This window comes from Nannobrachium achirus (genome assembly GCF_963921795.1).
Source record: "Nannobrachium achirus genome assembly, chromosome: 22".
In the NCBI taxonomy this organism is placed as follows: Eukaryota; Metazoa; Chordata; class Actinopteri; order Myctophiformes; family Myctophidae; genus Nannobrachium; species Nannobrachium achirus.
Genome location: NC_137829.1, coordinates 9001556 through 9028417, shown reverse-complemented (window position 1 = coordinate 9028417; position 26862 = coordinate 9001556). Strand labels below are relative to the sequence as shown.

The following is a 26862-nucleotide window of genomic DNA, read 5'->3' as shown; positions in this document are numbered from 1 at the left end:
TCTCAAGAGTTAAATTATTGTTTAACAACTGCATTACTTAATTTAAGAGAAGTCCACACAATTAGACAATGTAGAAGAATTGTTGTTTTGATCAACGCCTGTTATCTCTCCTATGGTACGGTACCAACATCACAGGCTAAACCACTGGCATAAGACAGAGTTGCACTGCGAATATAGCAATTATGAGCTGGCAGATCTGCTATTTTTATCCCATAATGACATGCCACAAATATTGACATGACTGAGGTTGATATTGGTTTAAAATAAATATGTATTTGTTAACCCATTTATTTGTATCATTATTTTATGCTTTAACTATTGAAAAATAGCAGATATAAAAGCTCACAGCGTGGCACCGAGTGCCGCGCTGCGAGCTTGTAGACCTGCTATTTTTGATAAATCGTGAAAATTAGAATTTTGAACCGATTCTATAAGTGTCTTTTGAATCCTTCTAAGATTTTTTCAAAAACCTATGTTTCTGTCAGCAATCTGGCCAGCCATCGTCAAAGAAAAGGTCCTTTTCACTTAAATGGAGCTCAGTTAGTCTGTTCTTGAGAGACTACTATGTCAGTGGTTCTCAAACGTTTTCATGTGAAGGACCCCCAAACTGATATGTATTTGGCCACGGACCCCCATCTCAAAATATCTAGTTCTAGGGACCCCCCAGAAGCAGAATTTGAGTTACAAATGTTCGCTTTAAAAATACAAACATTCAAAGATTTGCACACATTGTTAAAGCATTCAATAATTATCTCCCCCCCCCCCCCATCATCACATTCCTGACCTACTCCTGATGCCAACCAATTGCGCATGCGCAGGGCTGTGTATGCCACGTAGTGCTGACGTTGACAGTCGGGACACTTCCTGATGTTGGGACAGTGCTACATGATAGCTAACAGGTTTGATATCTACGGTATCGTCAAAACCTGTAAGTCCGAGCGTGGTCAGCTCGTCTGATTCAGGTGAGAGTACCGATATTTAGACACGCACTAAAAATATACTTTGTTAGTTGTCCACGAAGCTCTATTGTGTTGTACCTCATGAAGTGAAGGATAGTTAGCTTAGCTTCGCTACATTAGCGACACAGTGAGCAAGCGTTTACTCACCCAAACAGGTGTCGGGAATGTCTCAGAGAAAGTAGAAACATCATGGAATACTTTAATTTTGGGTCTGCCTTCATACGTTTCTAAATGACTTGGTTTTTAATGTAAGTTCCCTTGATGTCACACTGTCCATTGGGAATTGGCATGTACACAAGCCGGTTGTTTGCTGTTGCCCAAGTGTCATTTCAGGAGGATATTTTGAAGCGACCCAATATTGTCATAATATCTTCGCTCCGTATTATTTGTCATGCACGGTTTAGCAGATTAAGTGACACAGTGAACATCATGGCTTAGCTAATGTTTTTCAATGTATGCGCCATTGACAGACCGATGACACTGCGTTTAGATTAGGTGACAATAAACCAAGTCTCCTTGGAATCGTTAATCTGAGCGTCCTGACGTAAAACTGTCAGGGAAAATTTTGTTTTTGTGTGTTTTCCTTCTTTTTTGCAAGGGTTCTGTAGTTATATGTAGCTATTTGGCTAAACAGCCGGGTAGCCATAGCCACACAAATCCCTAGCATCCAGCCAATTATTCATCTGGCAAGCACTACTGTCTACTGTGGCTCGCCTTGGTTTACGGTACGCTCAGCATTGCCCGGCACGTCACCGGGTGGCGTTTATAAGACTGAGGTCAAATAAACAGATTATCTCCTAAAACGAAATGATAGGCTAACAGTTAACTCCTATCGATAGATGTCATATTCCATGGCCAGTGTTCATTCTGATGTGAAGTGACTACCAAAAATCTACAATTTTGTCATAGCCTCCCTATTATGTTCACTACATACTCTCAATTCATCTTGATAACACTTAATCCCTTATCAAATTGATTGGTATTTTCACATCACACAGTGACACACATACCAAAAGAGAATCCATAATGACAGCCCGTAGGTTGCCACCTCACCAGATGATATCTGACCCTTAGACTTTGGAAGCAGGGTGTTATAACATCAGAACTAGGAGACCGGGTTCCCTGCTTTTCCTTAGTTAACTACCCTGATTAGATGTTGTTCTTGTCACAGTAAAGGTTAGTAATACAAAGTTGATTTATCAGGCAACAGTTGAAATACCTGAGGGCAGTGGTAGTGGCTTAGTTTTATTTGAACAAAGCTTTGTGACTGAAACATCACACATTCAGATTATGTGGATTTACACTAGACTATAGGTAATGGTAACGGATGATGAAAAGCTATAACAGATGGCTACTGAGTCATTGCAGTAGAATCATTGAAAAACAAACACAAATCACGGCCATGACAGATTTTCACAGATATTGTGTCTACATCACTGATCTCCTCAGGAAGCATGACGGCGTGTCCCAAGTACCGTAATCCATGCATTCACTGTAGAGCACATCCTTTTGTTAGCATTGCATGAAACCTTATTTTGTCTAAACAGAATATACTCAAATAATAGTAGCACTGTTGTGTCATAGCTGCACAACAGTGCTACTAGTGCTACAGGGTTTAGTGCACCCTCCCGCGTGCACTAAAACCCCCCAAAAAGTTCCACATCAGAATATTCTCAAATAACTGTAGCACTGTTGTGTCATAGCTGTACTGGTGTATAGAAAATACCCTCTCGCTGGCGCTAAAACCCCCCAAAAAACGTTCCACATCTAGCACCTGAGTGTTGTGTTCTTTGTGTTTTTTTGTATCCCGTTTTTTTAACATTCCGACAATTTCCTGGGTCAGTGGTGGGAGCAGAAGAGGGCAGACTGCACCATGAACGGCCAGCTGGACCTGAGTGGGAAGCTGATCATCAAGGCTCAGCTAGGTGACGACATCAGACGCATCCCCATCCACAATGAGGACATCACCTACGATGAGCTGCTGCTGATGATGCAGCGTGTGTTCCGGGGAAAGCTGCAGAGCAACGATGAAGTCACCATCAAGTACAAGGACGAGGGTAAAGCCTGATTTATACTTATACTATAGTGGTGTCGATTATTGAAAGGACATTTCAGTTCCATTCGGACCTGTGCAAACCTCTGACAGTCTCTTCAGACTTCATCCTTAGTAGTACTCCTTAACATATTACTAGGCCCTCCAAATATTCTTCAGGCAGAAGGCACGTACGTGACAGTTTATTTTGGCAAAATATGCTAAATATTGCAAAAGAAAATGGTTTGTTTATTGTTTCAATAAGTGGTTGGTTAGTTGATGTCGGTACTTTCTGTACATTCCGCATAAGGATATTCCGAACGTTTCGCGCCGGTTTCGGAAAACCACACGTTGGGTCGGGTCGAGGCCCGGCACTGCACTCCACGCCGCGGCGGGGAACGCGCGTGCCGAATCTGAAGCCGGTGGGACGAACGGTTTTCGAGATACGCGGATTACATACAGACAGACACGCACGCAGACAGACAAAGATTTGTCGCATTTATAGATAGATTAGGACTGTGCCCTTTTGGCGACGGCTTATTCTGGCCATGCTTGTTGGGAACATTGCCAGTCGTTCCATTTTACGTATACCGCTATGCGGCACAAATGTTAAACAAAGTTTGGCCAATCAGTTGATTGATTGATTAATTCATTAGTCAGAAATGTAAACAGCACAAGGTACATTCAGACATTTGGACTAAAAGGATAACATAGTCCTGGGGACTTACATTGTTTACATTGTGGTCCTATAAATCAGTGGTTCTCAACCTGTGGGTCGGGACCCCCAGGGGGTTCCCAAATTATTTTGGGGGGTCTACAGATGATTAACTTAATGTGCAACATTGTTTTCTCACTCAACAGTAAACAAACCAACATAAAGTTCAAGTGTATAGAGCGTATATGCACATTTCTAAAGTGACAATTTAAGGACTTACCTCTAAAATAACAAATTAAACATTGGCCAAATTGTCAAATATTAGAGGCAGATATTGTGAAAATAACAGATCTACATCCTCACAACTCTTTTTTTCACAATATAACCGTGTTATATAAAATGTAAGGCCTCAACTCTAAGTGCTCGTCAGGGTGGGGGGGTCCCCAGTTAAAATATGATTATTTTGGGGGTCGTGTCCTGAAAAGGTTGAGGACCACTGCTATAAATTAAGGTGACGGGTCGAGCCAATCAGTACTGGCTTAGCGGCGCAAAAACGTGGCGTAACGCCAATCCATGAAGCTGACGGTTTGGGTTGGCCAACCAGGGGAGCCGATGAATACAATCTCCTGAACATACAGAGAATCTCAGCGTCTTTATCAGACCTGCGGGCTGACAGATACAGATATTTTGATTTTTGAATCTCGGAAACCGTTGGTCTGTCCGAATTGCCATTTTGCTCTGCACACCTCTGGGTTATATGAAAAGCACACACCCAAAGTTTGACAACATTCGTTCGGAAAGGGACAAAGTCTGTGTGACACACACACAGATTCTGCGAACTATAGTATGTACATATAATAATATAAACAGATGATGATATAGATTGATTAGGGCACTGTTACTTTAAGACTAAAACAAGAGGTCGCAGATTTGATGACGTTATGGTCAACAACTTGTGACATTACATAGTGTGTAGATCGGTTCTATGACACGCAAGTCATGCAACACTGTCATACTACGTATACTACATACTTTAAACCTTTTGATGTGCAATGTTGAGGTTCACTCAACACATGATGTCATTAGACCCATTAGACCTGATGAGAGTCTCTTAAGCCCAAATCGTCTTGATTTCTTGGTCTCAATAACTTCAGAACCGGGTCTGGACCAGAACTGGGTTTTTATCCCAATCTCTACTTTAGAGATGTTACCGATCAATCGGCAATGGATCGGATCGGGCCGATCAAAGCGTGATCGGCGATAATCGGTGGTTTAGATCAAAAGGTAAATTCACCGATCCGATCCGATCGGTGCATCCGATCAACCAGCCGTTCAGTATGCCCACTTGAGGCCATTTTGGGGTATTGATTTCCACAGTGCTGAAGGAATAATTAGTTACTGCTATGATAATAAATACATAGTAATGCTGGTAAATAACTATAAGGCAAATATATAAATGAATTCATGAGTGAATTAATGAATTAAAGTTAAAACATTAACATTTAGAAAATATAAATAATATATAAATAATAACTTGATCGGATCGGTGATTGATCGGTATCGGGTGATCAAACTTTTGTGATCGGTGCTCGGTGATCGGTTCCAAAAAACCTGATCGGACCATCCCTAGATACTGCACTTCCGTCAGTGCTCTGTCAGCTAGCAATGCACCCAGAAAGTGTGAAGTTGATCAGATGAATGGATCTCGAGATATTTAAAGGACAGACATACAGTACATACAGAAAGACAGCATTTAGAGTTGGTTGTTGTTTACTTGTTCACAGATGTAAGTAATGTTACTTAGTTTAGCCTCAACTCTGGACGTTGTAGAGGGAATCAGGTCAGAACATTGTCTGGTGTTGCCCTTTCCCTTTCACACATGGAGCACACAACAGGAGATTATTTCAGAGAATTCAAACTTGATTCAATACTTGATCTCACAAAATTGTAATAGTTTGTTTGATTTTGCAAGCAGCACGGAATCTGGGTAGACGCACCATTAACCCACTTAATAGTGCAAGGGAGTTGGGAGACATGCAAGCAAGGATTAAATGCAATCTGTTTTGTTAATTTCGAAGACTGCATATTTCTGGCAGAGTTTTTGCAGGGCAAGTCACAGAATGCATTGGATGTGTTATGTCAGATACGTGTCCTTACAGTAGGGCAATGGTATACAGTATATGTTAGAAATAATCAAAAGAATAATTTGAACTTAGTTATTATAAAGTACTTTACAACACTTTGGCCAAGTTTCCCATAATCTGATTTGATTTAGCACAATGTAAAACAATGTAAAAAGAAAAGTGCCAGGAGGAGGCAAGAAGCCCAAAGGGCTTATGCGAGATGTACTGTAACACAATAAAAGATTGTAGCCTGAGTGTCTAGTGCTGTATTTGTGTATTTCAGAATTTGTTTGGATCACTAAATTGCTTGGGAATGAAGTTGGGGGAATGTTTAAACTTAAAAATAAAATAAAAATAAAAATGCATATTTCATAGCAGAGTGATCAAGTTGTTTTGAAAAAGGTTTTGACAAAACCTTCTCTGAAGTAGATAAATCTCACTGAAGGATATCCTGGCTCTCAGCACATTACAGTATATTCCTTTACTTTCTATTTATAGTATAACATAAAGTTTCTATTTATAGTATAACATAAAGTTTCTATTTATAGTATAACATAAAGTTTCTATTTATAGTATAACATAAAGTTTCTATTTATAGTATAACATAAAGTTTCTATTTATAGTATAACATAAAGTTTCTATTTATAGTATAACATAAAGTTTCTATTTATAGTATAACATAAAGTTTCTATTTATAGTATAACATAAAGTTTCTATTTATAGTATAATATAGTGTGTCGTGTGTTCCCTCTTCTCCCCTCTTGCAGATGATGACCTCATCACCATATTTGACAGCTCTGACCTGTCCTTCGCCATCCAGTGCAGTAGAATACTCAAACTCACGCTGTTTGGTAAGATATTGGACTATTTACAAAGTGTAAACATCTCACAGACACATATTTGCTCTCTTTGTTATCATTTGATATACTGAATATACTGTACCATATGTACCAGAATAATCAAATTTACTCCAATTCTTCTAAACAATTACTTAACCCTTTATACCAGAGGTCTTCAGCAGGGGGTCCGGGCTGACAACGCCTCACGCTGCGAGGCGTTGTGAGCTTGTAGATCGGCTATTTTTTTTGCCTCAGATGTTTGGTGTAGAGGGAAAAGAAGAGCAGACTAGTAGGTATTGACAGTTCAAGTGGTTGAATATATGAAAATACACATTAATCCAACCTACACAGATGATAGTGCTGTCAAGTCTAAACTTTATAAGAAATAATTAATGTTATGTACATTTTTAATTTGCAATACAATTTTATACAATTATGTAGTGGGGGTCCCTGCTTCATCTCTCTCTCAACTAAGGGGTCCTTGGCCTGAAAACATTTAACCCATTTAGGCCTAGGATTATTGACTGCACCAAGTGCCGCGCTGCGAGCTTGTAGATCTGCTATTTTTGAAAAATCGTGATTTTTCTTTGCAAGTCTTTGATTTCTGGGGGGTCCCTGGAACAACATATTTTGAGATGGGGGTCCGTGGCCAAATACCTGTGATTTTGGGGGTCCTTGACATGAAAAAGTTTGAGAACCACTGATTTAGAGGAAGGATTTAGAAGTCGGGTCAAAGATCGGGTCAAAGATATTCAAAGACTTGCACACATTTTCACGATTTTTCAAAAATAGCAGATCTACAAGCTCGCAGCGCGGCACTCGGTGCCGCGCTGTGAGCTTGTATATCTGCTATTTTTCTAAAGTTAAAGCATAAAATAATGGTTAAAGTGGTTAAAATCTAACAAGACTCAGGCGCATTCCAGGTATTTGAGAGTTAACAGAAACCTGCCACTGGATGGCAGTGTAGGCATGTGTTTCAGTCCACTCAATTGCCTGTCAGCTTGTCCCCTCCCTCCTGAGTAATGCCAAAGCTCCAGCTCATATTATGAGACGGAGCTTTGGTATTGTTTTTGCTGCAGCTTGCCAGGCAAACAAATAGATGTATTCAGCAAAGACTAGTTGCTTTGCCAGTTATACTTGTTCTTGCTCTCTTTAACCCATTTAGGCCTAGGATTATTGAATGCTTTAACCAGTGAAAAATAGCAGATATACAAGCTCACAGCGCGGCACCGAGTGCCGCGCTGCGAGCTTGTAGATCTGCTATTTTTGAAAAAGTCGCGAAAATGTGTGCAAATATTTGAATATATGTATTTTCAAAGCGAACGTTAGTAACTTAAACTTTGCTTCTGGGTGGTCCCTGGAACTAAATATGTTGAGATGCGGGTCCGTGGTCAAATAAATATCATTTTGGGGGTCCTTCACATGAAAAGGTTTGAGAACCACTGACATGGTCTCTCAAGAACAGACTAACTGAGCTCCAGTTGAGTGAAAAGGACCTTTTCTTTTTGCTGACATAGAAACATAGGTTTTTTCCAAAAATCTTAGAAGGATTCAAAAGACACTTATAGAATCGGGTCAAAATTCTAATGTTCATGACTTTTTCAAAAATAGCAGATCTACAAGCTCGCAGCGCGGCACTCGGTGCCGCGCTGTGAGCTTGTATATCTGCTATTTTTTTATATTTAAAGCATAAAATATTGCGTCATAATGTGTTCAGGCCTAAATGGGTTAAATGTTTTGCCAGATATACACCGCACCCAGTGGATTACACAAAATCACAGTCCTCTCCATATTCTCATTTCATGTACTAATGTCATGACAGAATAACTTATTCTACAGTGTAGTTGGTCAGTGAGACAATAATGTGCTATACCTACTATTGCTCAAGGTTGTAACACTGAGATAAACTCTTGTTGCAGCTTCTCTGTATAAGTTGCCATATGCTTTGCATTAAATCGGAAGTTCACTTTTGATATTGTTTTGCTGTTGTTAAAAGCAGCTTCGCGGCATGCGCTTACATTTTTGGATTTCTTCATTCGCCGTGTGAAGGGATGTTACCCAAATAAAAATTCGACTTGTATTCCTCACATCATGTGTTGAGTAAATGATAGAAATAAAGTAATCTTTTGGGTGAACTTCCCCTTTAACCTATGTCTATCAGTGTCTTTACATGTCACATACATACACCTCTGATCTCTAATGGAAATGTGATGTAATCTCTATTTTCCACTCTCAATTACTTCACTGTACAGTCCACCGTCCCTGCTATTATTAGCTAGGGAGCACAGAGAAGTCAAAATAAAAGCAATGAGGGAGAAAATGAATGCTCTGTTGTATTATTCTTGCTCCATCCCAATTACAGTTGAGCTCTGGAGCATTGACACATGTCATGACCTCACGTGGAAGCGCTTTTCCCAGACGTGTGTTGAGATTTGGAGGGGGTGGAAATAGCTGGAATCTCCCAGCAGTCCATTTCTTAATCCAATGCCTCCTGAACCCCCCACCCCAAACCCTAAAAGCTGTGACACACTAAGCCATAGTCAGATCGTAGTGAGGCGTCTGTGTTAGTCGTGCACCCGACCATCAAGCACAATCACCGTTGGCAATAATAGGCCGGGAGCTCTCAGGTTGTGTGTGTACAGTATGTGTGAGAGGGAGTGCAGATGTTTAGACGTTCCTCTTCCCAGCGTTCGAGCATCGCGCTTAAGCGGTCCTGGCATTTTTGGCACAGAGCTGGAAGCGCTTCAACTTTTCAGAATGTTTGCCGGTCATATGATCTTCCTGGTTGTATGCGGCAACCCAGTATTTACAGCCCGACGTTGAGGCATTACTACAACCCACGAGAAGTCCATGTTTACATTGTTTCTGCTAAGCCATGCCAATAACAAAGATCAGGATATTTGAGCACAGCAGTGGTTTATCGGTCGGAACATTGCAAGCGTTATAGACATGATATGATATGATATGATATGATATATGAATATGATACAATAGGACTTGGCGCTTTACACAGCTCTGTTTACAAATGTCCTTATTCTAAAAAGGCTATATCCTTAACTATTCATATGTTTTCCCTTTTTAAGACTTGCTTGCTTTGGCAATGTAAACATATGTTTCCCATTCCAATATAGCCCCCATTGAATTGTATTAAAGTCCAAGTTTCAGAGGAGAGAATGCTCTGTTCCCTTTTGTTGTGCAATGTAGGGCTGTCACGACTATGACTTTTTACATGATGCGTTGTGTGCTTGTAGATCTGCTATTTCCACTATTTTTTAAATATTTTTGAACATATATAAACATTTTTCAACATGTAAACGATTATGACGATTATCACAAAATAATTGTGATAATGTCAAATAATTGCGATAAGACGATTATGTAATAATTGTGGCAGCCCTACCTACGTTGGAGTGTGAATGCTCACAAAACTACAAGCGAAATGGCTGCCAAGGGGGGTCAACACAAACACAACATCACCTGACGTCTCACCCAACTGACCTTCAGACTTTAGTCTGTAGTTGTCAGGAGAAGTCAGTTTGGTGTGTAGGGGCCTGAAAACTCTGCGCAGCATCAGCCTCTTAAACATGAATCCAGTAAGGAATGTCCATTGGGACAATACGTATGCATATGGAATCTGACTCCCATTCAGGCCACCTTCTATGGTGTTGTTGGAGTCCGACTCCTCAAGATTTGACTTGTACCACTTTCAGCCCGGTGTCCCTATTTTGGGCTTGCCATTATATTATATATTGTCAAAAATAGCAGATCTATGTACAAGCGTGAGCTTTTACCTGTACTGTACATGTGCTATTTTTGCTATTACGGACCGTGTTTGTATAGCAGTAGTATACTGTATACGGCTTAAGTGGTTAACTGTGTTTGTAGTGCCTGCAAAAAGACATTGAATGTAGTTGTTGCAGCCACAGTGGTGCAGGTCACACGGTCACCACTCACCAGGGTCATCATCAGACCTCAGACCAGTGCCCTGCCGCACCCATGTTTCCGTGGTTCCATGGTCTGTTGGACTCCTATTGTAGCTGGCAGGGTGTGGTGGTGATGAGGCTGCCATCCCGTCTTTTTTGCAGCCTGGCTCTTGGACCTAGGTCTCTGAACTATTGCTGTAACCTCAAGTCTGCAATGTGAAGAAGCACTGGGATATAAATAGTAGACGTGATGTGAGCTTGTAGATTGTATATTATTATTTATTATTTTAAGTAAAAAAAAGAAAAGGGCCTTAAACTGAATAATACACATGACCTCTCAGGCTTCCTACACACAGTAAAGTCATCTGCCCTCTCCTTGTCCTAGGGGAATGGGGGGGGGGGGGGGGGGGGTTGAATCCAATTCATTCCCTATGGAAGTCACATGGTTTCATGCCTCTTCCAAGCCTCTTGACTTAAAGCGACGACGCCCTACCCCAAGAGACTTCCTAGAGGCACGAAACCATGTGACTTCCTAAGGGAATGAATTGGATTCCACTCTCCCCCCTCATTCACCTACCTAGGACAAGGAAAGGGTATATCACTCTTTAGTGTGACTGCAGCCTCAAACATTCCTTTTACATGATGGCAGTATGTGGTCAACTGTTGGCCCCAGGAAACACCTACACGGATGCGATTATACAGCAGCATGAACCAATGCAGCTTGGTTAGTTTGCCATGTACTGTGTATGACAGATGCCCTGACATTTAACCCATTTAGGCCTACAATTATTGAATGCTTTAACTATTGAAAAATAGCAGATATACAAGCTCACAGCGCGGCACCGAGTGCCGCGCTGCGAGCTTGTAGATCTGCTATTTTTGAAAAATCATGATTTTTCTTTGCAAGTCTTTGAATATATCTATTTAAAAGCAAACATTTGTAAATCAAATATTTGCTTCTGGGGGGTCCCTGGAGCAACATATTTTGAGATGGGGGTCCGTGGCTAAATACCTGTAATTTTGGGGGTCCTTGACATGAAAAAGTTTGAGAACCACTGATTTAGAGGAAGGATTTAGAAGTCGGGTCAAAGATCGGGTCAAAGATATTCATAGACTTGCACACATCTTCAAGATTTTTCAAAAATAGCAGATCTACAAGCTCGCAGCGTGGCACTCGGTGCCGCGCTGTGAGCTTGTATATCTGCTATTTTTCTAAAGTTAAAGCATACTATAATGGTTAAAGTGGTTAAAATCTAACGCGACTCGGGCGCGTTCCAGGTATTTGAGAGTTAAGCACAAGTAAAAGTTAATCCCAAAAACACACACTCTTCATGGTTTGGTTTGGAAGCTGTTCGGCATTATCCTCAGGAATTTTCCTTGAATCACTGAGCTCAATTCTGCAACTCGTCCATTTTTATGTCACCCACAGGTTCAAGTTCAGGGCCTCATTGTCCCCAACAGAACATTTGTCTTGCAGCAAAGTGCGATGCACTGTAATGCATCTCATTTCCCCAACAGAACATTTGTCTTGCAGCAAAGTGCGATGCACTGTAATGCATCTCATTTCCCCAACAGAACATTTGTCTTGCAGCAAAGTGCGATGCACTGTAATGCATATCATTTCTTTTTAAATACACGAACATACACACCCCATGAATAAGAGAGAGACTGTATTATGCAAGTGTTCTGTTAGAGTGATCAAGGATGGTGTTCTATCCATCACTGTCCTGGAGGTCCCACACACACAGTGGGATGGCTGCTGCGTGGAGACGGAGAAATGTTTGGCTTGGCTTAACTCTCAAATACCTGGAACGCGCCCGAGTCGCGCTAGATTTTAACCACTTTAACCGTTATTTTATGCTTTAACTTTAGAAAAATAGCAGATATACAAGCTCACAGCGCGGCACCGAGTGCCGCGCTGCGAGCTTGCACATCTGCTATTTTTGAAAAGTCTTGAAAACGAGTGCAAGTCTTTGAATATCTTTGACCCGATCTTTGACCCGACTTTCTAAATCCTTCCTCTGAATCAGTGGTTCTCAAACTTTTTCATGTCAAGGACCCCCAAAATTACAGGTATTTGGCCACGGACTCCCATTTCAAAATATGTTGTTCCAGGGACCACCCAGAAGTAAATATTTGAGTTACAAATGTTCGCTTTTAAGTGGATATAATTCAAAGACTTGCAAAACAAATCATGATTTTTCAAAAATAGCAGATCTACAAGCTCGCAGCGCGGCACTCGGTGCCGCGCTGTGAGCTTGTATATCTGCTATTTTTCAATAGTTAAAGCAGTCAATAATCCTAGGCCTAAATGGGTTAACTGAATTCCCTTCAATAAATATAACCGTGATGATTTGCTCACTTTTCTCCTTTTCTCTCTCTCTCTCTTTATCCTCAGTGAATGGTCAGCCACGGCCCCTGGAATCCAGTCAGGTGAAATACCTGCGCAGGGAGCTCATTGAGCTCAGGAACAAAGTCAACAGCCTCCTGGACAGCTTGGAACCCCCCACAGATCCTGGCCTGGCCGCGACAGCACCAGACAGTGGTAAATGCACACAAAACCTGCCAAAACAAAAATAACGCTTATTTAGTTAAATGTTTTGGTATGTGGGAAATAACTGTTGAACCAAATTAGTTTAACAGGTTTTTTTAATACTGCAGATCGGGGAAAGATAACCACACAGGGGCATACTTGATATGAAATGAAGAATTATCCCTTGTACGACAAGTGTGCCATGGTACCATATCGCCAACCCCCGACACAATAGACTGACTCCACGGCATTGCTAAAACATCGTTGGACAGTAATACTCGTATTACAGGAGTGTTTTTTTCCTTTTTGATCGGGTTGTAAACATTTGCTCTTATGTCTCTAATGGCTGCTAATGGAGATGGCATTAATAATAACACTAATAACTCCTAATCCATACACCCCCGGCCAAAATCATAAAATCGGCACCGACGTTTTGTGTGTGATCCGGCACGCGGTAAGCGTGACTAAACAGGTGGATTTGTTTTTCCTGGACTCGAGTAGAAGAGTCTTTTACTAGGCATTTGTTGTATTAACTCATTAACTGCCAAAAACGTGAATCCCTTAAAAATCCCGTTGTACCACCCTGCCACGCCCGTGAATCCCGTAAATAAAAAAAAAAATAAAATAAAAAATGTTTTTTTTTTTTTTTCAAATTTTTTTTTTTGGACCCCAAAAACGTTAGTAGGCATGATAGCGATCGCGAAATTGCTTGTTTAACCCCCATACAACCCCCATACAACTCAGGTAGCAGACCTCCAAGCTCACAACAGTGTAAAACATAATGGCTGCTATCTCATGAATGCCTGAACGGATTTCCATTCGGATTTTTTTGTTTGAAAGCTGTGAGCAATGTGGACACACGTGGTGCATTATCTAGGCATGGGTGTGCATGATCCGTGCACTATGAATTACATGGAAGTCTATGGAGACGAATGGCAGTTAAAGAGTACGAAGGTATTGTTAAATGGCAGCATATGAGTTAACGCCCAAAGCCACAGGTTTGTGACGAACAGCCCAAATCTCTGAAAATCCCTCGTAAGATGTACTCATGCGATGGTTTTATAGTTTAATAACAATGGATCTGTTTCCAATGAACGCCCCTCCACAGACAAGACTCCACGCTAGTGCTGTTTCTGCTATATTTGCTATTTTCTCTCTTATCTATAATCTGTATCAGATTTTCCATGTATCATCATGGTTGTGATTACGTCTTTCTAAAACATACCCCCCCTTTCACTCCTCTCTAGAGTCAATGGACGGGCGGGAGGGGAAGGCGGTGATGGCTGACCCAGTGGTGAAGCAGGCCACCCCGGTCAGTGCTGCTAGCATGTCAGCCTTCGACCCCCTGAAGAACCAGGACGAGGTCAGCAAGAATGTCATCTCAGCCTTCGGCTTGAGCGAGGACCAAGCGTCAGGTAGTACACTTAATCAATCTAATATTAACACAGTGGTTCTCAAACTTGGGGTCGGGACCCCAACCCTAACCCCTATTTTTGGGGTCCACAGATGATTAGCTTAATGTAAAAAAGAAAAAGAAAACGGTAAACAAACCTACATAAGTGTATACAGGGTATCTGCACATTTATAAAGTGACAATTTAAGGACTTTTGAGACCGTTTTAATACCAAACTGTCAAATATGAAGTAAGCAAGAGGTGAACGTTGTGAAAATAGCAGATCTACATGCTCACAACGCCTCGCACTGCGAGGCGTTGTGAGCATGTAGATCTGCTATTCTCAGGGTGGGGTTCCCCAGTTCATATATGTTTATTTTGGGGGTCACAGCCTAAAAAAGTTTGAGAACCCCTGTATTAACATATGCATCGCCAGGTGTTAATTAATTCATCCGCCTCTGCCAGGGTCTTTCATTGTTTTTAACTTATTTTGACGACCCACGGAACGCACACGGTGTGACCCCGTTGTGTAAACACGCTGTTTGTAACATCCAACAATCTTTTCTTCTTTCACCCGAAAAGAGAAATTGTAACCGCGACGATCCAATCTTTAGTTTGTTTTGACGAAAACACAATCTGGAATTAGAATCCCCGATGCATCCATTCTTCTGAATATCACAACATTGGTCAGGGCAGACGCAGGTTTTTCCATGTCTATGGTCTATGTGTTGATCTCAGGATTCAATGGTGAAAGTTAATTTGTTTTGGGTTGTTTGAGTTCATGAGTGCCGTAGATAGACGAGTTAACCGATTTAGTGCCATTCGCGAGATATCTCGCGAAATGTACTCGAGTATCTGGAGTGCCATTCCCGAGATATCTCGCGAAAAGTAATATATTACTGTAACGGCGGTTATATTACCGGATACAATGGCCGGAGGTCCCGATCCGATCTCCGTCGCTGATTTGTCATCATCACGGCTCCACGGGCACAAAATAGTAATCCCATAACATTGAGGTGGACGGGGGATCTCATCTTTAATGTCCATTATCTCAAAACTACACTTTAGAAGCGAAGATGGAGGCAGATGCTCGCTTATATAACACATGTATAAAAGCACTGATCCGAGCCGCCATGACACCACGTAAACAACGATCGATTCCGGCGCATGACGCGATGACGTCAGACCGGAAGTGTTACTGCTATGGACTTCTGGCCTTCAAAATAAGATAATGGCCGTTAATGGGGCCTGAGGGAGGCACTCTGGACTTTATAATCCGTTAATGTCTGGGGCTCAGAATGAGTTTTAATATTAATAATGCGTAATAAGTATTAGTTATTCTAACTAGATATAGATAATGCTGCGTACATGTCGGGTAGCAGTTAATGTATGAAAATCTCACTCTAGCTCCCCCTGGTGTTGCAGCTGAGGAGCGCTCAGGAACCCCAGACAGTATTGCCTCTTCCTCGTCTGCAGCTCCACCACCTGCTGTGGCCCCTCAGCCCCAGGCCCCCTATGCAGGAGTACAGCAGGGACCCCCGGCATCCATGGATGGTGAGACACACACACACACACACACACACACACACACACTCTTATCCTGTATTCTTCTAGTGCAGTGGTTAGGGCTGTCACAATTATTAATCGTCTAATCGTGATTTTTTTTTACAAAATCGTGATTATTTTTCATAATCGTTTCCATGTTGAAAAACGTTCATATATTTTTTTTAAAAGTCAAAAATAGTGGAAATAGCCGAGATTTTCCACTATCAAGGTTCTTTTTCAAGTGTAAATCTGTCAAATATGTAAGTCAGCCAAACAGAAATGTAATTGTCAACGACAAAAACACAATTAAATCGTTAACCGCAATTATTTGAGTGACAATTAATGGTCATGTAAAATGTCATAATCGTGACAGCCCTAGCAGTGGTTTTCAACCCTTTTCACATCAAGGTCCATTATTTATTCTGCATTTCAGCCACTGACCACCGTTTGATGAGATTTAGCCTTACAGACGCAAAACGTAGAATATGTTTTTGACATTGGATACGATTTTGTCCACAATTCCATGCTGTATTGATGTGGCAAACATTGAAAAAACTATTCTTATACATTGTCGAATTGTGTAGACATCTTGTAAATTAAATCATGCAGATCTTTAACAATAATTTAAATCTTGTGAGTGTAAAATGAAACCAATGGACCGGTTGTATTTTACGCTCAAGAAAGATCTATAAGGGTCCATTTGGTTACCAACTGTCCATTATTTAGCTGGACAGTTCGTGGTCAAGGACCATTCGTGGTCCCCAGACACTGGTTGATAACCACTGTTCTAGCGTATGGTCAATGTCACATTTGTTTCACTGCTTTTAAGTACAGATAGACACAACTCCAAAGAGGAACGTGCTTATGTAAGTGGGAACCTATAAAGGCATAATGCAGAGAGCCTGAGACTAGCAGTCGGGGTGGTTTAGCACCTCTGACTGATCTATAAAAAGTGGTAGCAGTCCACTGAGACCTCCTGCACACGTGTGAGTATAACGTGTGTTTGCTGCGGTCACTGTGGTGCAACATTGGGTGTAATTCCAGAATTGCTTCCAATTCTTGCCCTCTTAAATCTCACCCCCTACTGAGAGAGGAAGTTGGAATATGTTTCACCTGGACACCGTTTTATTCATTTTTTCTCTCCCAAAGCACAGTTATGGCTCCAACCTAATAATACTGGGGTTTTATACCATTAGCTGAGGCTAAATCTGACCTTATAATAAACTCTACCTGGAATGTTAAAAGGTCAGTGGTGGAAGAAGTACTCACATTTGTTGCTTAAGTAAATGTATCAATACTGCAATATAGAAATACTCTGTTACAAGTAAAAGTCTGGAATTCAAATATGTAGTTGCGTTGAGCTTGTACTCTAGTAAAGTAAATACAATGTAATTGTTTACTTAAGGACAGTATTTGAGTACATATACTTCCACCACTGATAAAGGTTAGTGCGTGTCAGTAGTAGTATTTGTCCCTAGCACAAATGTCAACCTGTGGGCCGGGTCAAAAATACATTTCCGTCTTGGGATTTCTTTTTGCTTTAACCCCTGTATAACATACTGGTCTCGCCTTTCAGCGAGCCCACGTGTCGTTGTTAATTATATTAGGTCGCACTTGTTGGTGGTGATGTCACCAAGAACGCTGCTCTTCATTGGCTAAGGGCCCTACTGTCGGTAATTATTTTGAGGAGAATAACATTTTGGTAAAACATACTGGTCTCGCCTTTCAGTGGGCCCATAATAACTAGAAAAGATGAAATTCGGGGGAATTGCGAGTGTGGTTGCACCCTGGAATTCCTGTCTGGATTGTTTAGAATAAATAATGAATAATAATTTAATAAATAGAAATACTGTTCCTACGAAACAGTGTAGGGCTCGCATGTAACACCATGTATGGGCACAAAGATCTACCCTTTGGCTGCACCTCATTGGCTAAGGGCCCTGCCTTTGTACTGTCTGCACAAAGGTTTGAGGAGAACTTGACTGATATATGAAGATAACACGTGTTGCTCGCTTTCAGCAAGCCCACAATTACCTAAGAAAGAGGCAAAAAATGTTGAACATAGCTGATCAACAATTCTCACAACGCCTTGCACCACACGTCAAACACAATGTAATGACTCAAACTACAATTCCAAGTTCTTGTCAGGGTGGGGGGTCTCCAGTTCACATATGATTATTTTGGGGGATTGCGGCCTGAAAAGGTTGAGAACCACTGTCATAGTCCACCGCCCAGGAGTGTTTTCCCCTCTGTTCCCCCACGCAGTTTTTTTACTGCGTTTTTTCATATGAATGAGTCAGTTTCACAATAATTGAATCCCTATTCTTCATATGAAATTGGGTCCAGAGTTATAGACGCTACAAATGTTTTATTATATTGTGCAAGCGTCTGAATTCAGCTTAGGCTCATTTTGGTAAAACAACACACACATCTCTCTCACTAGTCTCTTTTTACACACTGATTTTTCTTGTCACCCAGACATAACTGTGACTAAAGCATTTACTCAAGGAACGCACTTAGCCGTGATATTATCGCTGTAGATGGTTTTATTGAATCTAGATGCGTGCCACAGTGCCACTCTCGCTCCCTCTGCCCGTTATTCACCGTGAGATGTAATTTCATGCCGCTCTATGTTTGCCCATTCTTAACCCATTTAGGCCTAGGATTATTGAATGCTTTAACCAGTGAAAAATAGCAGATATACAAGCTCACAGCGCGGCACCGAGTGCCGCGCTGCGAGCTTGTAGATCTGCTATTTTTGAAAAAGTCGTGAAAATGTGTGCAAATCTTTGAATATTATGTATTTTCAAAGCGAACGTTTGTAACTCAAATTTTGCTTCTGGGTGGTCCCTGGGACTAAATATTTTGAAATGGGGGTCCGTGGCCAAATAAATATCATTTTGGGGGTCCTTCACATGAAAAGGTTTGAGAACCACTGACATAGTAGTCTCTCAAGAACAGACTAACTGAGCTCCAGTTAAATGAAAAGGACCTTTTCTTTGACGATGGCTGGCCAGATTGTTGACATACAAACATCGGTTTTTCAAAAAATCTTAGAAGGATTCAAAAGACACTTATGTAATCGGGTCAAAAATCTAATTTTCACGATTTTTCAAAAATAGCAGATCTACAAGCTCGCAGCGCGGCACTCGGTGCCGCGCTGTGAGCTTGTATATCTGCTATTTTTCAATAGTTAAAGCATAAAACATTGCGTCATAATGAGTTCAGGCCTAAATGGGTTAAATCAATTTCATTTGTGTGCATGGAAGATTAGCAGACTGGCTGTAGGCTGCTTGACATAACTAAGATCTACGAACAGGCAGCAAATGGTAATGGCGACGCAGCGTACTGTTATTACAGTTCCACTTAACAGCTGCTGATTCCTACATTGGACATATTCTTGTGGAGCCTCTGTAGGTTCCATGAAATGAGGAATGAGCCCTGTGGCTCACCACAGAGGAATCTTAATCAGCGTTGTGTAAACAACACTGTCCGGCCGCCCGAGCATTCGTCTTAGTTAGTGGAGGCCTTATCACGGCCTCCTCCTTGTCTTATCTCTTAACACTGACATGTTGGACCCAGACCCAAGGCTACACAGAAAGGGGGTTTGTCTCTGCGGGAGAGATAAATGAACGAGGGATCAGGGATACTCTATTGGAGAAGGAATGAAAACAAACAGCTCCGACTCCCCTCCCTCTCCTCGGCACTGATCCACTCCAGGATGCAGGTCAGACGGAAAGCAGTTTTCCACGTTAATCTCAGTCTGTCCGTGCTCCCTGCCCGAAATGTGCAATTAGGCGCGGGCTTTTCACCTTCTCACTCATGTCTTCGTACAAACAGAGGCGCAGGTGCAGCCCTGTAAGGGAAGCATTGCCTGGTGTATACCACCTCCATCTTGGACAGCTTTGAGCATTTCTCGCTTATGGCTCAGCTCCGTTGGCCACAGAGGCAAGTTAAATGGAGGAGAAACTCCCCAGTGGTACCCTTAGAGAGCCATAACTTAGCCACACAGCACCCTAGAGCCACCATGCCACTGACTCCCTTAACCACACCTGCAACTCTGGAAAATCAGCACACACATGGTTGTTGTGAAAACCATCAGTTTGCGGTTTGGCTCAGGCAAAGGCTCTATATAGGATCTGGTTTGAGCTTAGTACATCCAGGTGGTGGGGATGGCTCAGTCACATTATTCAGGCGTAGTCTGACAGAAACATAACTAGCCTTAAAAAAAATAAAAATAACAAGCTCAGCAGAAAGGACCCAATATTTTTTTTAAATTCCCATAAGGCCAGAGCTGCTTTAAAATGCAGGCTTTTTCTCATGACAACGACTCATTGCGCTTGTCACTTTGATGTTCACATATGACTGTTTTTCCAGGCAGCGGCAGGTATGCCTGCTGCAGCAGCCAACGAGATAACAGCACGGAGGTCTGCTTGTCTGAGCCTTTCAAGTCTCCTGAAACACAGGCACATGATTTCCAGGAATTGAAGTTGCGGTGGGCTTCATATCGTCTGCATGATACCCCTCTCATGTCTGTGTGCACGTCATCGTCTAATGGATTCAGCACTGAGCCACTGACCTTGGGTCTGTTGGTGACAGTGACTAAATTAAGTCTTGCCATGCATTGGTGGGCCGACCAGATGCAATAACGAACACGGCACGGTTTTCTTGAAATCCATGGAATAGAATAGACTATCGTCCTCTCGTTTGTTCCCTCTTCGCTCCCCCTCCGCCTCCTCTTTTTCTAGATTTCCAAGGCTGCAGATGGTCGGCACACGGCTGTAGTTGCAAGGACATATTTCTCCTAGCCAGGCATTCCCGTGGCGTGCAGGGCCCCTTCTCCTACTTCACCCTGTCCTTCTTGATGGTCCTCACTGTGTCTAGCTGCAGAGAGACTGTTAGTCAGCATGCCAACTTCTAGCTTTACCATTAGAGCAGGACAGTAAATGTCTGTAGGCTATTGAATAATGGGCTGTAACAAAGACCTGCCAATGTATGAGAAGTTATATAGGGAAATAGCTGAGGTTTGATTCCAAATGAGCATAATGTGGTCTTTTTAAGATACCCTCGGGCTCACTTCAATGCCAGCATAGGTTACTGGTGGCCACAAGAATGCTGCTAATTAGATCCATAAGCAGATGGTATAGATTTTTTTTCCCCCCTTAGTGTAAAAGATGCTGATGAATTTAGGCAGTGGATTGTTGAGGCAAATGGCGAAATGCCGCACGTGTGCAAGAACGGATCGGACAGTTTGCGTGAGGCTTTTTTTTTTTTTATCAGATGGGCAGACGTGTGTTTGCTGGGATTTAGTTCCTAGTTTCCAAACAGGCCCGTGTTTTCTCATGACTCCCTTATTAAGGCATCCCTAGAAGTCGGACGAATTACAGGCAAACTGCGTTTTCCACGGAATCATTTTTCCAGCTCTGTTTTCTCTTCTCCAAAAGCGATGGGCCAACAGCCTTACCTCTCCACAGACCTCCAGTCATCTCTCTGTTCCCTGAGCAGGCTGATGGCCCGCATATTGTATTCACTGAAGAGAAATGAACTCCCCAGGCCAGTGAGGCCTGACGGCAGCCCATCCTTCCATCACTGTTACGTAACACACATGATGGATAGCAGACTGGAGACAACATGCGAAGCAGCCAATTTCACACACACACACACACACACACACACACACACACACACACACACACACACACACACACACACACACACACACGTGCACCGACTCACACAGTAAAGATCATGGCGTTCGTGTTTTGAGTCATTGTCAGTGGGCTGACAGATGTTTGCCACATCATGACTGACTACAATTGTATGCTAAAATACATATTTTGTATATCAAGTATTTCAGATCTTGAATTAGCATCATGTTTCCATCTCTTAATAGTTCATACTTTATTAAAAAACTTTAGTTTATGAGTTTTCTTTTTGTCTTCCATTGGATTTCTGGCACATTAAGCTTCAGCTGCTAGAACTTGGCATGCATTCCATTGTGCACATGCAACTGGAATTCCCATAAGGGGAATAAACGGTATCGTATCACATGGATCTCGGCATTATCTATGAATTATCGTAATGTGACTGTGCTACTGTGAAACTGCTGTGTGAGTTGGTGAATGCAAGGTTCCCTAACTTTTCAGGCCACGTTATATTTGACAATTTGGTATTGAAAAGGTCTTAACTCACTGACTGCAGCGATAAAAAAAATTCTTACCTTTTATGAAGTGCTCGTGGGTGTAGATTGTGCACGCTGGTCCACGGATTGTGTATCACGCGTGTGCACGGCATTTGCCGTTACAAAATAATGAAAACCTGAGCGAAATCCATGCAGCCGTCTTGGGGCTACGAGCATCCATGTTTTCTCTGTAAACAAATGAAAACCGGATGTGGTCGTTGAGAACCCCTACCCAGATCTGGAAATGGATCAGTTTCCGGTCGCAGACCGGAAGTGCTTTTTATAAGGTGAAATTGGAACCACATCGTGGCGATCAAAGTTGGATTTTACGGGCGCCCGCTGGCCTACTGGTCCAGGCGCATACCACATAAGCATTGCCGCATAGGCATTGATGTCTGATGGCGTCACCGGTTTGATTCCCGTTCCGGACAACCTTTGCCGCATGTCACTCCCCGTCTCTCCCCCCATTAGTCCACTGTCCTAATAAAGGCATAAAAGCCCAAAAGCAAATCTGGCGTATCGGACTAGCCTGGCTCCAGCCCATAGACCCGCCCACTCTCTGAGTGGATGGCTTCTCTGGTCTGGAGTTGTGTTCATAATCTGCATAGACACACACACAAACACGCCATTTTTGTTGCCATTGAGTGATCTAATGGCCAGCAATTTGTGCGGCGTGCACGGATGAAGCAGACGTGACAAGCACCGTGTCGGGTGAAAAAGACGTTAAAAGTAGGCGGATCCACTGATCTCTAGTGATTGGTTTTAGGGGAAGTCAAAGTCCCTCCCCCCGTAAAGCGCACAGACATGGCCATTGTCAGACTCAAGCTGAGTCTGAAATCAGGCTAGTATTGGACAGCCTCCAAAACTTGTCATATGGCAGTGGGTGAGTTAAAAGTAATTAAACTGTAACTTGGTTTGTTTACTGTTGAGTGAGAAAACAATGTTGCACATTAAGCTAATAATCTGGGGACCCCCCCCCAAAATAATTTGGGGACCCCCAGTTTGGGAACCACTGCATTACTGAACTGCAGAGCCAGCTCGCTAAACTGACCTTTTCTGACTAAATTAGTCCTTTGAAGAATTACGTTAGTTGTCTCTCCCGCAGGCCATAGGCCTCTTTAAACTCTCAGGAGTTCCATAGGGCTCCATTATCATCCTTCTCAAAGTATGGAAAATCGGCACTCGGGTTTTACTGGCACATGAAAAACCAGTGAACCCTGGTACAGCCTTCTCTCATTTGTCTTTACCCTTTGTGCATTTTATGTGTTGTCGCCCTACTTTACATGCCAGGCAGGAGATCTTGGAGTGTGTTTGGGCCTTGTAAAGGGGAAAAAAATGTTTTGCCAAGTCTTTGCATGTTTGCTGAACATGCAGACATTAGTTGGAAAACTTTGCCCGCTGGTTTTCAGAGGGGGGAGGAAAAAAATAAGTTTCCATGTTTTCTGAACACAAAATGGAACCATAATTGTGTCAAGAGAGCATTGATTAGTGCTACGATAATCAAAGGAGACTAGTCATCTAATATGATGTTCCACACTAGGCTCACTTTAATATTCAGAGCCCATCGAAGCTGTTGCTCCTCAGGGTTTGTAGTGTTGTAGTGTTGTAGTGGGATGACAGGGATCATCATCCTCCACATGTGGACATAGGCAATGTGGACTGGTGAAGTCATGGTTAATAAAAGCATCGAAGGAAGTCGCTGTCTACAGACTTAGCCAGGCTCTGTTTGCACAGACGGCAGTCTCTCTGCACCGATTCAGAGACGTGTTTGGATTATGCATGTGTACATTTCTTTATGGTGGGTGGTTGTATGTTCAGTGAGAGTCTTTATTGTACAAGTCCCCCCCCCCCTCCCCATGTATTTCTGTCTGCAGAGGCACCTGTCCTGTGTGCAGTACTGTTTAGCTTGGAGCTCCAAAGCTGACTGTAATGTGCCATAAAGAGTTGCGTCTCGGCACTGGGCTTTTGGGAACAAATGGTTTTATATAATGGTGCTTGCAGCTGTTTGCACTGAGGCACTGCTTTTCTATTCTCTGTACAGGTGTAGATGTGTGTGCATGTAGAGAGGCATGTTGCACATGGCATTGGATAAAGGCGCATATTAATGATGCGTAGACTAATTATATATTCGCTTTTTTAAGTACTTTATCAGGATTTCCTCGAGGAACCTTTGATGCCGGCCAACATGTCTGGAAAGATTTGAGGTTGTCATAAAACAAAAAAAAAATCATTTGGACTAAATAAGCCTCAGAGGGATGAGAGTTGGAACAAATACATTTAATAGACATAGTCAATGTGCATGCACCATTGCTCATCTCATCAGAGTGAAGAAATGAAATGCTGAAGCTTAACTTTGAGTGTATTTTTCTTCTTTCACACGTATGTCCTGCAGGATTTTAATTTTGCAGGTAATTACTGGTTAATGGAAATGCGGCTGTCTGCATGTGGTACGGTAACAAGCTGTAAAATTATAAATGCTTGTGTCCTGAGACTGTGTTTGTGTATGTGTCTTTAGGCCAGGTGTACCAGCAGTACCAGGCTCCAGGTGGATACCCCCCCCAGCAGCCTACCGCCCCACAGCAGCAGTACGGTATGCAGTACTCGGGTAAGAAGAAAATATACTCACAGTAAACTTATTTACCACGTGCACATAGTGCACATAGTGGCCATTTTGCTCTTAGTTGTCACACCTCCCTCGAGTATGAAGTAAGAACAAAATGGCCACCATATATAAACTTTATTACAGGCTCAGGGCCCACAGGGTAAAAAACAATACATTTACATTACAAACATAATAAAAACAGAAACAGTACATTTCCCTAGCCCCACCGGAGTCAAAAAAGGCACTCATGCCAGTGTCCTCTCACCATATGACTATGGCTAATGTTTATTGCGATGTCGGTTCTTATTCCTTTTGTTAAGGGTGACTTGGATCTGGAACGCATCTGTCACTTTAAGTTTGAACCACTTTAACCATTATTTTATACTTAAGCTATTTAAAAACAGATATACAAGCTCATCCTGGGCACTGAGTGACGCGCTATGAGCTTGGAGATCTGCTATTTTTGAAAAAGCAAGAACTTTTTTGCAAATCTTTGAATATATATATATTTTCTTTTTAAAGCAAATATTTGGTCTGTGGTCAAATACATCATTCTAGAGGTCCTTGACAGTAAAACATTTGAGCACCACTAATGTAGAAACATAGTTTTTTTTTCTTCAGAAAACTAAACTATTGGATTTAGAAGACATTCATAGAATCGAGTCCTCAGGTCTAAATGGGTTGAAGTGATTAAAAAAAGACTCTTGTCTCTCATAGCAGGATACAGCTCCCAGCCTGGAGCCCCCCAACCTGGTCCTCCACAGCCCCAGCAGCAGCCCCAGCAGCAGCAGTTCCAGAACTACCCACCCCCGAGCTCCCAGGCACCTGCCCCTGGTCAGGCTCCAGCACCAGGGTTCCCGGGTGGCCAGCAGCAGCAGCAGCAGCAGCAGCAGCCACCACCGCCACAGGGAGCCCAGCAGTACCCCCCAGGAGCTTACCCTGCCCAAAACTACACTTCCCAGGCTACCCAGCCTGCCAACTACAGCATGCCTCCCGGCTCCCAACCTGGCCAAGGGTACCAGCCCCGGCCGGGGTACACCCCTCCTCCGGGTGGCACCCCTCCGCCAGGGGCGGCTAACCCTTATGCCCGCAACCGTCCTCCTTACGGCCAGGGCTACGCTCAGCCAGGCCCTGGATACCGGTAAAAGAGAAACGGAACGTTCAAATCGCCCCCCACCACCACCACCCCCGCCCCGTGTGGCTCTGTTTTGGTGTGGGTGTGGTAAACACGGTGTGCAGATCTGCCCTCTTGCCCCACCCCTGCTCCACCCGTACAAATATCGGAATGTCCAAATACGCCAAACCCCCCGTCCTTGTATGTTTGTATGCCGTCTTCTCCAACACACCACTGTGCTCTGTTCCTGCTGTGGGACACGTTTGCAATGTTCTGCTCCCACCACACAAACACACACACTCTCCTCTCTGTCTGTCTGTCTGTCGTTGTAAAGATGTTAATGAGTTTGTATCTGCACACACTGAAACCAGGCTGTCGTTTTGAACTCTTCGTCGGGTGGTTTTCTTTGCGGTTAGCGCACGCGTTTGGCTGATGTGACCGACATCCACGTCTTCAGTCGCGCTCGTCAAGACAGAGATGAGGTTTGACGCTCTTTAAGCGTTCGGCTGAACCACATGTGGGTTCACAGAGCACTTGGTTAAACTCGTTTCTAAGACACTATCCTAATGAAGTCGTACCCCCCCCCCCCCCCTTTTTGTTGTTTTATTTGATCATATTCATATCCCATCACCATGTTGGTATTAATGATGTTCCATTGAAACTACCCTGTGTTGGGAACACTACTAGCTGAGGGACGTGTAGGTCAATGCACCCAGAAGGATCCTACAATGTTTAGCCTTTTAGATCACCTCCAGCATGGCTTATTGCTAATGCTGTCTCTCTACTCTCACACTCTCTCTCTCTCTCTCTCGCTCTCTCTACTCTCTCTCTCTCTCTCTCTCTCTCTCGTTTTACTAATATATAAATCGGAAATTCCACCTTCAAGTGATATTGTTTTTTGTGTATAAACTGTAACATTTTTTTTTTTCTCCTATGAAACCTAATAAAGGACTGAGACCCAGT

The 26862-nt window shown here is 42.6% G+C and overlaps 1 protein-coding gene across 3 annotated transcripts; it reads left to right on the top strand.

The window, feature by feature from the left end:
• The first annotated feature begins 851 nt into the window (after positions 1-851).
• tfg (trafficking from ER to golgi regulator) lies at positions 852-26862 on the top strand. 3 transcript variants are annotated; one of them, XM_080753079.1, is made up of 8 exons: positions 852-962; positions 2803-3016; positions 6537-6620; positions 12930-13076; positions 14312-14479; positions 15883-16011; positions 24699-24788; positions 25503-26862. In XM_080753079.1, the coding sequence occupies exons 2-8, from the start codon at positions 2833-2835 to the stop codon at positions 25928-25930; spliced, it is 1230 nt and encodes a 409-aa protein (XP_080609205.1). In that variant the 5' UTR covers positions 852-962; positions 2803-2832; the 3' UTR covers positions 25931-26862. The 3 variants fall into 3 exon arrangements, with proteins under 3 accessions (XP_080609205.1, XP_080609204.1, XP_080609203.1); XM_080753078.1 differs by having other exon boundaries at positions 15865-16011; positions 25506-26862; XM_080753077.1 differs by having other exon boundaries at positions 15865-16011.